The following is a 15,981-nucleotide window of genomic DNA, read 5'->3' on the forward strand; positions in this document are numbered from 1 at the left end:
CCATGAAGTAAGTACAGGCAAGATATATGTGTGTGTGTGTGTAGATATATAGATATATATAATCTTCATAAAGGAAGATTCAGGTACACTGCATAAAACATGTTACAGCAGGAATTAAAAACAATATATGCAAGGTGAAAGTCACCACAAAGAGACGCAGGGAAGCTGCCAGTCACAGCGTCTATGGTCCCAGGGCAGCAATCCTCTTATTACTGTGGTCAATGTATTAACGGAAGGAGGAGAGAAGACAGAAACTACGGGAAATGCACACCATCTGCTCACTCCAGATGCGACTGAACATGCCTGCTACAGCAAAGCCTCGGACAGAATCGGACAGATAAGACTTAATCCCTTTCTGAAATCACCAACAGAGGTAGATACATTGCAAAACAGATACATGCAAGGCCAAACTAATGATTAGAGACCTTTATAACATCGTCAAGACTTAGCAGTGTGTACAGTGATTACAGAGAACATTGTCACAGCACCCGAGAAAACGGGGCTGGATTTCTATGAGCTCTATTTAGCTCTACCTTAAATAAAATCAGGATTTAAACATGTCCTTTCCTTGAATAGCAAGAACATTTCAGTCAAATCACCTTAATTTTTCAAAGGCATCCAAAGATGAGCCTGTAACACTGCACACTCCAAGCACTGAGCATTCTTTATGAGAAAAGGCCAGAAACAAAAATACTCTTACCTTGAAATTGTGAACCTTTTCATATTTTGGAATTTGTTCATTTTCTTTCAGAGTTGCTCTTCTAACAAGTGATGTCAACTGCGAATAAGCAAAGAGTTTCAGAGGTTGCCAGATTGTCACAGATGACTTTTGAGAGCCCAGTTTCATTCCCAAGGCTGCTATCAGTAAGCCTTGCTGCCGGCCCTCGGGTTTTGCTTTGTGGACTGTGGCTCTGTTAGCTTTCCTCCCCGACCAAGACTCTTTGGATGGCATTCTGATATTCAACGGAATAGAAAGACAAAAACCAAAAAACCCTGTGTCAGCCTGCGACTGCCGGTGAACTCTACTCAGCTAGCACATGAGCATGCTGCAGCCAGCTCCGAGCCCTAACCTAGAGAGCCGTGGCCACGCCACGCACCAGAGCACAGGGAGGTGCAGGAGAGTGATGAAGCACTTCTTCACAAGGCCGATTTAACACACAAATTCTCTCTTCCTTTTATAACAGGGCTCTATATTTAAGCTTCTGAAAACTTAAGAGTCTGCAGAGGAAATCAGTCTGTGCTACCATACAAAGCATGCAGCATCTCTCCTTGGGAGTCCTTTTTTAAAAAGCCTGACAATTGTGACAAATGACACATTGCTGAAAGCTTTCTTCTCTGCTCAACACGTCAATGTCCATTCTGAATGAGAGATGCCTACATACAGCCTGCAGTCAGTCGCTAGCAACAGACACCCGGCGAACTCACTTGCAGGAGGGGGAGAAGAGGGAGGGATTTGCAGGGGGAAGCAAGACTAGACTGGCCACAGGAAGAGCCGAGACAACCAATGAAAACCCAGTAGCAGTATTTAAGTACTGTGTTCCTCAACTCGCTCTTTCCCCCCTCCTCTCATGCAAGATTTTTCTTGCTGGCTCAAGGAAAGAAAAAAAAATATCTGTAGAAAGGTAATGAGCAATGAGTGAGTCCCACACTAAAGGCAGAGGAAATCAGCACATACCAAGGGTTGTAATTAAGAGCAAAACTAGCCAAACAAATCAATGTCTGCTAGGTAGACTCTGAGGGCCAGCCCACGCCTCTGCATGTCATGTGTGGAATGAGCTGCCCCACTGGGGTGAACCCAGACTTCTTTTTTGCGCATTGGGGGTGAGGCCGCTTAACTGACCTCCAGTTTTATTAAAGGTGAACAAAAAATAGCTACATATTTTGATGAAGAAAAACAGGACTTTAAGTGTTGCATTTTCATCCAGAATAGAAAGCATGCGTGTGGCATGGGTGACATCCGCTAGTGGGCGGCTTTGTCTACACTGTGCATTTGGCTGTAGATCTACACTTAATACACCAATATGCTAGAGCCTAGTTTCCTAGTCCCAATACTTTTTTTGTTCAGAGACTGAGGCTAGAGGAGGGGAGCTAAGAATAATGCGGAAGCACGGGCCCCCGACGCAGTGTGGCCGTGCTTACCAGACCCTGCCTTCAGCTGTATAGAAGGGGCTACTGGCTGAGAAACTCAAACACAATTCTATTCAAGAGCAATGCTATAGCTCCCTAAGGGGCTTCTCCCCATCTGAACCCCCACAGAATCTCACATGTAGCCCTGGCTGTTCTGGAACTCACTATGTAGATGAAGCTCACCTTAAATTTCCTGAGATCTGCCTGCCTCTGCCTCTGGAATGCTGGGCTCTCAAGGCATGCGCCATTACACCTGGCTTCAGTGTTTTCCATTTGGTTTTCTAACCATCTCTCATCTGTTTCCTTGTCTTTGCTATATAATTTATCTTAAGATTCGAATGCTACATTGTATTTAAGGAATTTAAAATTCTGGATTTAAATGAACGGGGGTGGTGGGGGGAGGGAGGTGGTAGCTGGAGGCTGTAGGTTAGCAGCAGAACCATGTGTCTGGAATGTACAAGGACCTGGATTTGAGTTTTAGACCAAAACCAAACCAAAGCAGAAATCCAGTCAATTGACCACTATGCACACATTTCAGATTTTATAAAATATAGGAATTATTCCAATGAAAACGCTAATTTAATTAAGATATGAGTCATCCTTAAATTATATTAAGATATTGGAAATAATGAGTGCTGTGTATGTGCGTGCATGTGTGCTTGTGTGTATCTGTAAAGGCCAGAGATCAATGACTATCTCAGGTGATAAGGTGTAGCACTTTCTTGTTCTCAAATAGTGTCGCTCAATGAAGATGAAGCTCACTGGTTTGGCCAGTCTGATTGGCCAATGACCTTAATGAGCAATAGGGCTCTGCTTGTCTCTGCTCCCTGGCCTAGACACACTATGCCACACCCAGCTTCTATGTGGGTGCTGGGATCTAAACTCAGGTCCTGATGTTTGCACAGAAAGTACTTTACCTCTTTATTCTTTTTTTTCTGTACTGGAAACTGAATGCAGGGCCTCAGCCATGCTAGTCAAGCACCCTCCCTGGGAATCATACTATATTCCCAGATCTTTGTGGTTTTAAATTAAGCAAATAAAAGAGAGATATTAGCATTACTCTATGCACATTTCAGTTTCACAAGTTTAGCTTCAGATGATTGATAAGAGATTATAAAATGATACGACTGAGAGGAGGCACATTGGACAAAGCTTTCTTGCCTAACATAAGTGATTCTTCAGCTCTAGCCTAGTTAGTCATGTGATGACTGGAAACACAGTGTCAGTTAAGTCCTTGGACACATTCAGCTGAAAGTCATGTTGACCCAGTCCTCAGTGGACACACACACAAAATTCCCAAAGGCAAACATAGTGGCATTTGTTTTCAACAATGTACAATTCTAACTTAGAGAAAAGAATTATGGGAGTAACCCGTAATTGTTGGTATGTTTGTTTTCTGTCTTGAACATCTTAGCCAAGTTCCTATTAGCCCTTGTGCTTCAGTTAAAATAATTAAAATCCAACTATGCACAAAATTACCCATAGTAAACTTTCTTAGAAAGATGCATGGCCAGGTAAAGTGAACATTGTGTCTAGAAATAAAGTTTATTATAAACTCGGCAGAGTTTTACTGTCTTTGTTAGTTTTTCTATTAAGCAAGACATGCTGGGTTAAATTACAGCTTGGGTAGTAACAAGACCTTGAAGGAGAAAGAAAATAACACTGTAGGATGACAAACCAAGTACCTGTCAAGTGTGTGACCAGTAGTGTGTCTGCAGTGTGAGAACTGCACTTCTGAGTTGGTTTTGGAGACCAACTTTAAGTAACAAAGGTGCAAACTCAGAAACTCTGAGCTTCTATAAATGTTCTAATGTTCTAGACAAATGTCTGTCATTGTGCTTGCATGTACCTGGCTACTTCTGCCTTGTTAAGTGAATAGACTGTTAATGATGGCTACACTTTGTCAGTGAGTGCTTACGTACCATGCTCTCTGCTGATTACATGCACAGTCTCATGAATCCACAGATAAACCTTGTAAGCCATATGAATAGTATCCTCATTTTGTACTTCCAAGAACTGACACTCACAGAGGCTAAATCCCCAATGCTGTATAGACAGCTGGGAGGGAGCAGAGCTGAGATCCTAGTGTACCATGTCCACACTGTGAGAAAATAAGATGAACTATGAAGTTGGGGGGGGGGGCACTTTTTTACTCATTGGTTCATCTGCTTATTTACCTTCAATTTCAAAGGTTAGTAACAGACCACAAGAGCAGCAATAATAACGGTGAAGTAAAGGAAAAGTAATAGATGTTTCCTCAAGTTTAACTCGAAGTTGGTGGAGTGAGAGACATAGTTGTCAGGGTTCAACCCAAATACAACTTCATCCGGGAAGCCTTGAAAAACATACATGGATTAGGTGTGACTTTGCTCATCTGTAAACCTACGAGTCCTTTGCTTGTTTGTTAATTTTAAGACATCATATTCACCCTGTGAACTGTAATAACAACCTCCCTGGCAAGATCAGCCCATGGTTTCAGCAGTAGCATGAATGTTGCGGGTGGGGGTAGGGGTGGTAACCAACTGCTTTCTGGTTGGACTTAAGGCCCACTCCACAATAGAAGACAATGCACCTGGTACTATAAATCTGACCAAGAACCTATGCCTGGAGAGTTCACAGGCCCCAGAAGTGAGCCTATTACTATTTTCTGCTAAATGGCCACAGTATCAAACTGCTCTCTAAATTCATTTCTCTCGCTATAGATCAGGGCATCTTTCAGAACTCATTAGAGAGGTGTCTTTGTACAGTGGAGAGTGGTTAATGTGGGAACTCATAACTGGTCAAAGTGCAGAGCACAAGTGTGGAACATTTAGGCACAAATGTGACATGTGCACCCCATGTTGTAAATCTGTGGTTTTTCTGCACAGCCCCACTACGTTGCACAGCATGACTTTACCACAGGTTTGAGTCTCACTGTACATGTGAACTTGGCACCATGCAATCTTCCATATGTTGCAATGCCAAAGAGTACTATAAGGAACACCTTGTCTCAGATTTGAGACAACTGCATACTGGAAATCAATATTTTTACTGTATGGCAAAGTTTCCTGTTCTTATAGAAACTTAATGGTTTAATTAACCAAATGACTTTTTATAGCTATTCATCAGCATGTATCAAATTAGTGTGTCTGTGAACTGTATCAAGTTAGGGGCACATCCTCATTGGCATGCAAACTTGCCTTCTTGCTAATAAATGGTAAAATTACAAATATCCCAAAGAATTATTTTAAATTTTTATGATTTATTATCTGTGACATATAATAGTAAATATATATGCTCATATTAAAATTAAAATTATAAAGTATTACAATATAATATGGTTGGTAATAATAAAAATAAGCATATAAATAAAACATCTACATATTTATTTTGTATATCTACATACCCAAGATTCTCTAGAAATTTCTTGGGTACAAGTGACAAAGCTTAGCAAACACTGGTCCACAGCACACAGCACGTCTGGACACGGCCCTTCCTACTGTGTATGCCACTCATCCAGTCCCCACTCTAGCTCTAATCAGATCTTTTTAAAGGCATATGACAGTGACAGGGATGCCAGTGAGGAAGCAAGGTTGGAAGGAGGATGAGAAACTGGAAGAGAAGGGGACAGAATTCAGTAAGGAGTAAAGACTACTTGCAACCCTGCTTAGTGTCCCCATGGCTGTCACAACCACCTGAAAAGTACAAAACAATGTCAGTAACTTCATCTGACAAAGAAACTAGTGACTTGCTCCCAGCCAGACAGCAGAGGGGAAAGTCTGCGTCTGAATCCCCGTCTTTGATCTCAAGGTCCCTGTTATGGTTATTAACAGGTTGTGAAAGTCAGGGTCTGGGAAGGGGACTCTGATATTCTGATTCCATAACAAAAACCAGAAAGAGTGGCTTCGGTGGGAGTCCAAACTGGTAGTGCACAAGGCCTATATAAGATTATTCTTGGTGGAAGAACCGGTGGTAGCTAGGTTTTACTTAGAGCAAGAGTCTTTGGGCTATCTTCAGAACTGACTCTGCCCATCCTTGACACCACCTGGTATTTCTGTGGGCATATCTAAACAACGACAGTTACACGGCTAAAGGGATGGGAAATGGGCAAATTCCCTGTTCTGGGGGCAGCACTGCCCACAATGGTCTGGACACTCTCATATCAATCATTAATCAAGAAAATGCACCACAGACTTGCCGAAAGGCCACTGTGATGGAGGCATTTTTTAAACTAAGGTTCTCTTTTCCAATATGACTCTAGCTTGCATCAAGGTGACAGGACAAAAACAAAAACAACCACAAACAACCATCACACACCAAATACAAATGACTGATTATATTTCTTTTTCCACAAGTACGTGTGTGTGTGTGTGTGTGTGTGTGTGTGTGTGTGTGTGTGTGTGTTTTAATAGGACTGAAGCTTAAGCCAAAGGAATAGATCTTCGACTACTGAATGTCAGGACTCGTTTGTGGTAAGGGTACTCTCTAGAAATACCTTTTCCTGGGGACTTCACACAACACAAGGAGCCCTTCTTTCTCTCTAACATCCTGACTACATATATCACAGGCCCAACACACATGCTGTCTTAGTCAGGGTTTCTATTCCTGCACAAATATTATGACCAAGAAGCAGTTGGGGAGGAAAGGGTTTATTCAGCTTACACTTCCACATTGCTGTTCATCACTGAAGGAAGTCAGGACTGGAACTCAGGCAGGTCAGGAAGCAGAAGCTGATGCAGAGGCCATGGAGGGATGTTCTTTACTGGCTTGCTTCTCCTGGCTTGCTCAACCTGCTCTCTTATAGAACCCAAGACTGCCAGCCCAGAGATGGTCCCACCCACAAGGGGCCTTTCCCCCTTGATAACTAATTGAGAAAATGCCTTACAGTTGGATCTCATGGAGGCACTTCCCCAACTGAAGCTCCTTTCTCTGTGATAACTCCAGCTGTGTTAAGTTGACACAAAACCAGCCAGTACAATTGACCCCTTGTCAACTTGACACAAACACAGCACTAGTAAACCTCAACCCTTAGTTCTTATTCATCCCCAAGATCTAAACAACTTTAAAAGTCCCACAGTCTTTACATATTAAAAGTCCAATCCTTTTAAAATATCCAATATTTTTTAAAATCCAAAGTCTTTTTGCATTTTAAAGTCTCTTAACTGTGGGGTCCACTAAAATAGTTTCTTCCTTCAAGAGGGAAAAATATCAGGGCACAGTCACAATCAAAAGCAAAACTTAAACTCCAACTGTCCAGTGTCATCAATGAACAGATCACTGGAAACCGAAACTAAACAAAGACACAGTAAAACTAATAGAAGTGATGGACCAAATGGTTGTAACAGATATCTATAGGACATTTCATTCTAAAACAAGAGAATATACCTTCTTCTCAGCACCTCATGGTACATTATCCAAAATTGACCATAAATCAGTCACAAAACTGGCCTCAACAGATAAAAGAAGATTGAGATAATCCCATGCATCCTATCAGATCACCATGGAGTAAGGCTGGTCTTCAATAACCACAAAAACAGCAGAAAGCTCATATACACATGAAACCCTACTCAATGATAACTTGGTCAAGGAAGGAATAAACAAAGAAATTAAGGCTTTTTAGAATTTAATGAAATGAAGGCACAACATACCCAAACTTATGGGACACAATGAATGCAGTGCTAAGAGGAAAACTCATAGCTCTGAGTGCCTCCAAAAAGAAACTGAAGAGAGCATACACTAGCAGCTTGACAGCACATCTGAAAGCTCTAGAACAAAAAGAAGCAAATACACCCATGAGGAGAAGACTGCAGGAAATTATCAAACTCAGGGCTGAAATCAACCAAGTAGAAACAAGAAGAATCAAAAGAAGAATCAATAAAACCAGGTTCTTTGAGAAAAATCAATCAATCTTCCTTCCTTCCTTTCCTCCCTCCCTTTTCTCCTTTCTTTCTTCTTTCTTTATTTCTTTCCTTCCTTCCTTTCTTCTTTCTTTTTTCTTTCTTCCTTCCTTCCTTTCTTTCTTTTGTTCTTTTTTTGTTTTTATTTAATCAAATATAGTCTAACAGGAGTCAAACTGAAAAAGGAAACTTCACTTGAGAAAATGTCTCCATCAGATTATCTAGTAGGCAAAAGATCATTGAGTATTTTCTTGACTGATGATTTACATTGCAAGTGCCATCCCTGAACAGCTAGAATAAGAAATCAGTCTGCACAAGATTGTAATTCTATTCCTTCATGACCTCTTCTTCAGTGCCTGCCTCCAAGCTCATGTTTGATTTCCTGTCCTGACTACCATTCATAATGTACCATAAGATATAAGATGAAATAAACTCTTTCCTCTCCAAAAATAAAAAAACAAAACAAACATACAAACAAACAAAAAACTAGCTTCCTTTGGGAACTTTCTGAAAACAACACAAACAAACAAACAAACAAATAAACAAAACAAAACCTTTTATATCACACCTACAATATTTTATCTTATTACAGTTTTTCCAGTTCAAAAGAGCGTAATGAAATTACAGAAGACTTTAGCAATCCAGAACTTAGATGCCCCCCTTCACATCAGAGACAGTCACAGTCATTAGACTCTTTGTATGCACGCTCTCTCATGGAAATTAACACTTAGCAGGGTTGGAGGCATCTGGATGAGGCCTGCAAATGATTGGTATATTTAAAAACAAAACAAAACAGGAGCTTGAGAGATTATTCACGGTTAGGAATACTAGCTGTTCTTCCAGAGTCCCCAGGATAAACTCCCCATACCTACATGACATCTCACTGCTGTGTGTAACTCCATTTCAGGGATCCAACACCCTCATGAAGACATACTATAGGCAAAACACCAATGCCCCCCCAAAAAAAAGAAAATTAAAAAAAGAACACGTTTTTTTTTAAAAAATAAAAGAAAAAGAGAAACTCAGCCTGAAATGACAGAGCATGTGAGGTTAGGACAAGTGGTTCTTTTTACCTTCGGGTTATGAATGGCATCAGAGTAAGCTTGGGTCTATGCAGGAGTTGTTGGAAAAATCTCATCTGCCCCAAGCCTGACTCTATGAGCATGTTTAAGATCAAGAAGTCACCTGCGAGGCAGCTATCGCCTTCTAGTCTTACTTCATTATAATTTTAATTACTGTATTCTACTAATCTACTGACCCACAAAAATATCTCCGTTCAGCTTTTCTACTACCCCACAGTAGGGCTCTTTCCTAGAACTTAAGACTGTTGGTTATATAAGCTAGTTCATTCTGTTCTCATGCTCCTGCTTTTCAGAGGAAATCCATTGATATTAAGGCGTTTGCTTAGAAGTGGAAAATCCAAGCAGCCAGGATGGAAATCCAGGCCTTGTTTGTGATTTCATACCCTGTCTCTCCTCTCTGCTGCTTCACTGAGACCCAGGGACATGACTGAGACTGAACTGTAAGTGAGGCTCAGGATGATAGAGAGAACCATTAGCAAAAATAGTCACAGTTAAAAATAACTATCCCCACCTGAGTTCTGAGCCTGACAACTGGTTTACAGCATATAAAGTAAACCAGTGTGTTAGTCAGCTGTATGCTACTGTGGCAAAACATCTAAGAGTCAGCTTAAAAGGACCAAAGGGTTACTTTGGCTTCCTGTCCTCGACGAACCCCTCACAGTTACTTAGTCCTTTTTTCTCTGTGCTTGTGACAGCAGAGAAAGTCAGCCTGCATCATGGCAGCTGTCCAGGGGGCAGACCCAGCATCTCCATCGAGGGCCTACGCCTACAGACCTAGCTTCTGCCAGCCTGACCTCTTAGAGGCTCCACTGCTTCCCAACACTGTCAAGGACACTGACTTGGGGCTCTTGGGGACATTCAAGTGCAACTAGAGCAGATAGCCTTGGCAATTAACTCCAGGCACTTTAAGGCCCCTCTCCCCCCAAATAAAACCAAGCCATGATTTTGCCTATGGTGGACATAGTGACCTGTTGATTACACTTAGTCACATGCAGTCCTTGGTTAGGTATTAGAGTTTTAGGGGAGAAGTATTACTAAGAAGAATATCTTTTTTTGTTTTTACAGGTTTTTTTTTCTGTTTTTTGAATGAAAACAAGACTATTTTCCAAAACAATAAATTAGAAAGGTAATCAACTAAGAAGCCACCTTTAGGAATGTGCAAACTTTCCATTAACCCCCACTAAATCGACACTATAATGTACAGGACAGCAAACCACCGCATAAATATCTAAGTCTGAACAGAGATTCTAGACTGGCTAATATAGATATTATATAAATTAAGATGCATTTTTTAATTTTTAAAAAGAATGTAACATTAAAGACTTTGGATAACCTGAGAAATTATATTTTCTGTACTCCATAAATTTATTCATGAGAATGTTGAAGTGTCCAATATGAGCAGCTGAAATACTGAGCACTTGTGAATTAAATTCAATCAACAAGTATTCCCGTGAGTACTGTATGTTGTGAATTGGTGAATACCAGAAAATAGGGGCACATGCTATATTCACAAGGGCCAGATATTAACGTGATAATATAGATTTCATAAATTAATTATAATTGAAGTACATATTAGTAAATAATAGATATTTTCATCCTATTTTAGTTCCCCAATCCCACTCTCTGCGAAGGGCTAAATCATCCACTAATCTGTTTATACTCTACTTCCAAACCACCCCATCATCTCCTGGGACTTCTGGGACAGGTGACTTCTTTCCACCCCTACATTCCAGATCACTCTTTGTTTTCTTCCATGATGGATGTGCCTTTAAACACTCTCAAAATGCAAACACATGGTGCAGTCCTTTTAGCAGAAATCATGTAGTCAGGAGGCTGCAGCTTATTCATCTCCTCTTAAGGCTGCCTCGCCACTTTGCATGAAGACTTAAACTATGTTTTAAGAAAATACATTGAGCATGGCTCTTGAGTCAGATGATGTGCAAATGAGCCTCAGATTAACCTAACAGTGAGATAGGCACTAAGTGAGATCTTAGGGAAGGAATACTCACTAAGTGAGATCTTAGGGAAGCAACAGCTGTTAGGTGAGTCTCTAAGAGGTATTGACTGTAGGGAAGTCTGTTCTTTCCCAGAGAGCTGGAATGAAGAGGACCTCCCCAGGACAGACATCAGGAGGCTGAGACAAGGCACACAGCATGTACATAATGTAGGCAAAGCATGTACTTTCAGCACCCCGCATACACAAGCACTGGAAACGGACACTCTGGGGGGAATGTGGACAGTGTGGACACTGCCAGTGCAGCTCTGTCACTGTAACTAAGGGCTTAGAACAAGGAAGTAAAATAAATGCTACACTGGACACCTGCTCCAGCTCCTGTCTGTACACTGTCAAGTCACATTTAATATGAAGAAAATATCTGAAAACATACTTTTTGTTTTTCAGCTATAAAAATCCAGTGGCTGGCCAGGGATACAAGAAAGAAGGGCTTTTAAACACTGCTTTTTCATTTGACAGTCAATATGGCTGCAGACAATGAACTGGAAACATGTTGGAGAGAAAAATCTGTGATGACAGAAGTATCTTAGCAACACTGCTGACCAAAGGAGAAAGTGAACTGGAAATATCTGTAGCACGGAGGGAGCGTGAGCCACCTGAGGCAAGAAGACGTGTGGCAGCCCTGAACCACAGGTCTCCATCTCTAAAGACCATTTACAGGACCAAAACAATTATTTTTGGAATAACATTGAAGAATAACATAAGGTTCTAGGAAAATGAGTAAAAACTGTGAGGGTGAATGTTAAGACAAGATTAGAAGGAAAGAGAATGTGGGCACTTCCTATCCTTAGCAAGCACAGTGCCAAGCTTGATGGTTTTTCCTTCTAAAAACTCAAACCAGAAACTCATTCTGAGATGAGATTATTTATCATTTTCAAAAGCAAGGAAGACACAGAAAGAGGAAAGGGCAGCTAGAGAATTAAGTGAATGCACTTATTGCATTTTTTCACTGTCAAAATACCAAACTGCATTATCAGTTGAATGTTACAAATGTTGATATAGTTTATGTCATATCTAAAATTACAATGTTAATATCAGAATTAATCTCACCAGAAAAGCCCATCATAGAGTTGAAAGCTTTCAAATTTTCATTTGAGATATGTCTACCAAACAACGAGCTGAAAACACACAAGAGAGAAAACTTGTAATCTCAGGGATATCTTAGCAACATAGCTGCTCTCATTTTTATAAGAGCCAGTTCTTTGATTCCCTGAGCACAAGGTTGCATGCAATACATTATACTAAAGGTACTGTTTCTGATGAATAACAGTGAGCGATGAACCTGGGGTTTGTCAGGACCTGACAGCTCTGGGGAGTGAGATGACACTTAGCCTTGGTTCTGAATGCACAACATATGCACGTTGCACTGTGTGTGTAGCCTAGCTACACATAACAACAAATGCTGCTTGAAATAACTCTGAATCAGACAAAAGACTACTACTGTACCCTGACATTCAATGTTTCCACTCTTAGAGAACTGCAATGGTTTATCTGTCATACCTCAGCATCTACAAAGCAAATTAGTATATCCTAGTATAAATTGGGGTGTTTGATTTTAAAAGTTGTAGTTTGAGCTGCTGATGAGTTCTATGAAAATAAATCATGAAATGAAGTTTGGTATTAGTCAGCATTACCAACAATTTCTGAAATGGCCCTAAACACAAGTATTCCTACATTGTGGACTGTAGAAATGCTGGGAGGCAGCATTCTCAACACTAACAATAAAAGCAAAATATGAATTATCTGTGGAAATGTTAAGCATCTAACTGCTTTTGCTTCATGCATTCTATAAAAACAAAATACACTCATTAAGCAAACTTGCTTTAGTCTATAAGAAGTAGTAACATTATATGTATACCTAAAAATTATTTTTAAATTAATTTGTATGATTTATCAGAAATGTTTGACTTATAGGATATTAATATACTTATATACCTGGGACAATGTAAAAAAAGATTTGGGGTGAAATGTGGTCATGTTAGAAAAGTTTAAGAAGTTCTGATGTAGAAAATAAATGAATCAGCCTTCCATTTGGGGAAAACAAGTCAATAACAAACTGCAAGCTTTCAAGCAACACAGTTTTGGAAAGTTGTGTCTGTTATCCTGAATGTGAGAGATTCTTGCTACTTAACAAGACTTCTCTGAAGAGATGAATAGTGATATCACAACAGATGTGCTTTTTGATACTATATAAATGTGTCAACACTTGTAAGAACTACGGAATGCCATGAGGCAGTTAGCGTCTTACAAATGACTAATTCATGTTGCAGAATCACGCACAGTGGGCAGATCCACTCAGAGCTCAGAACACACTGAGAGGTTCCAGTTTAACTAAGTAAGACACTGACAGGATTCCAGATTCCATTTGGAAACATATTTATTATGGCATTGTATCAAAGAGAATCATGCACTATTATCTGAAAAAGCTACTAAATACCTATCCAACTGCATAAGGTCAGATTTCCTTCTTATACTCCAGTCTAAACAATGTGTCACCATAGAATGAGTGCAGAACTATTTCTGAGAACCTCTTTACCCTTAGTGCTATGTAGAGTCTAGAGAGATTTACAGAAAGGCAAAGCAACAGCATTCTTTTCGATTGTCTATGTTTTGTGGCAGAGGCTTACACTGTAGCCTATACTGGCTTGGAACTCACTATGTAGCATAGGATGGCCTCAGATTCAGTGGAATTCTCCTGCTGAGCTCAGCCTCTGGGCAGGTGGGAGGTGGGGAGGCGGGCAGAGGCAGAGAGGCAGAGAGGCAGAGAGACAGATCTCTGAGTTCAAGGCCAGTCTGGTCTACAGAGAGAGTTCCAGAACAGCCAAGCTTAGGCAATGAAGGAACTCGTGGAAAACAGAAAGCTAATGAAGATGTATTTGAACCAAGAGGTCATGTTCCAGCCGCAGCAAGCAACAGTATTTAGCCTTTGGCCACATGGCTCTGGTTTAGATTCAAGGAGAGAAGAAAAGTTAGGGAATCTCCCTCCTCAAAGGAAAGCTGTTGAGTCCAAGCATGTGCAGGGGTGTCCCTGCATGAAGGCCTAGAAAGGCCATTGCAGGAAGCTATAAAGATGAAGCCTGGATTGTCTTGGAGACTCCAAGATGATAGGGATGCCAGAGCCATGGGATACTAGTCAAGGAAAGATGCAAACAGGGAGCAGAATCAGTCTAAGAGAGAGAAGTGTGTTGTAGTTTGCAAAGCTGAAAGGGTTGGAGATATGAAGAGCACTTTGATATCACTTTGGTGATGCAGTTTTTGATTTTGCCCCGCTGGGTTTTGGTCTCCCTTTGGTCCAGTATTTCCTCTCCAGGCTCTCTTTCCTCCCTTTTGGAATGATAATGTATATCCAGTGCCATTATACGTTGGAAGTATGTGATCTGCTTTTTGATTTTGATTATATAGGTGAATACATTTAAGAGATTGCATGAGTCTCAGAAGAGACTTTGAACTTTGGACATTTAAACAGTGCTGACACTGTGATAGACTATGGGGATTTTGAAGTAGGACTAAATCCATTTTGCATTATGATATAGCTATAAGCCTATGGGGCCCAGGGAGTGGAATGTGGTGGTTTAAATAAAAAATGGCTCGAATAAATCCATTGGGAGAGGCACTAGTAGTGTGTGGCCTTGTTGAAAGAAGTGTGTTTCAGTCACTTCTCTTGGCTTGGTCTCCAGTACTATGTCTGTCTGAATGCTCTGCTTCCCACTATGGACAATAATGGACTAAACCTCTGAAACTGTAAGCCCCCAACTAAATGTCTTTCTTTAGAAGAGTTGTTGCAGTTATGGTGTCTCTTCACAGCAATAAAACCCTAAGACAAGAAGTATCACCATATTATTTATTAAGAGAGAAGCTCAGCCAGGCGGTGGTGGCGCATGCCTGTAATCCCAGCACTTGGGAGGCAGAGGCAGGTGGATTTCTGAGTTCGAGGCCAGCCTGGTCTACAAAGTGAGTTCTAGAACAGCCAGGGCTATACAGAGAAACCCTGTCTCGGAAAAAAAAAAAAAAACAGAGAGAAGGTCTACTTTCTGGATGGAGCAATTGGGAGACTTCTGATGTTTTTGTGAACAGAAAAGACAGAACACAGAAATAATTTCTCAGAGAAACCTCAAGCTATGTTTGTAGTACAGGCTGGGGGTTATGTAGTACCTATGCATCTGGCTTTGGCTGATCTGATCCAAGAGAACAATAATATGTCATGTAGATAGTGTTTTACATTTTCAAGGAAGACCACATTAGAAATTCTCATAGGAATATATACCAGGGGCCAGACAGATGGTTCTATGGTTAAGGGTACTTACTCATTGTTCTTAAAGAGGACCTAGGTTTGATTCTCAGCACCCACATGTCAGCTTATAACTGTCTGTAGCTCAGTTTCAGGAGAATGAATTCCACAGGCATCAAGCATGAATACAATGCTCAGACATATGTGAGCACGATACACATATACATAAAATAAAATTAATAAATCTAAAAAACCCAGCCTCATACTAATCAGTGCAATGGCATCTAGTGACATCTCTAAGCTATCATCAGATTGGGATGAACTGACATTTAGGAAAGTTAAGGCTAAAGGTTTGTTCAAGATCACTTAACTGATACACAATGAGCACGCAGGATCCTGGAAAACAAAACAACTGGGCTATCTTAAGCAAAGTATCTTACAGAGGATAACCCACTATTAAAAGTTCTGTGCAGAAGTTATAGCTTTCTTAGAAATCATGAGCCTGGTAATTAGCAACCTGACCACACTGGAGAGTTCTGAGAAAGAGTGCTCATCCCTGAAACTGCGCTGATCCTTGGAAAAGCTACAATAGAAATCTGGGCATGTAAATTTGTAGAGTCTGAGGTGGCTGAAGGTAGGGCTAAGAAAGAAGAG

The 15,981-nt window shown here is 40.6% G+C and overlaps 1 protein-coding gene across 16 annotated transcripts in view; it reads right to left on the bottom strand.

The window, feature by feature from the left end:
* Chn1 (chimerin 1) overlaps positions 1 to 15,981 on the bottom strand; it is a 164,708-nt gene that overhangs the window by 48,320 nt on the left and 100,407 nt on the right. For 11 of the 16 annotated variants that reach the window (XR_003949984.1, NM_001166603.1, NM_001113246.2 and 8 more), the window contains one exon: positions 701 to 778. The exons of 3 other annotated variants lie outside the window; for them this stretch is intronic. Coding sequence is in view for 7 of the 13 variants with exons in the window: in NM_001166603.1 (NP_001160075.1) it covers positions 701 to 778 (78 nt within the window). In the remaining 6 variants the exon portion in view is untranslated. Of the gene's footprint in view, positions 1 to 700; positions 1,445 to 15,981 lie in introns of those variants that run through there. 2 more of the 16 variants (NM_001166604.1, NM_175752.3) reach the window with 1 other exon arrangement.

Source organism: Mus musculus, chromosome 2 (genome assembly GCF_000001635.26).
Source record: "Mus musculus strain C57BL/6J chromosome 2, GRCm38.p6 C57BL/6J".
Lineage (NCBI taxonomy): Eukaryota > Metazoa > Chordata > Mammalia > Rodentia > Muridae > Mus > Mus musculus.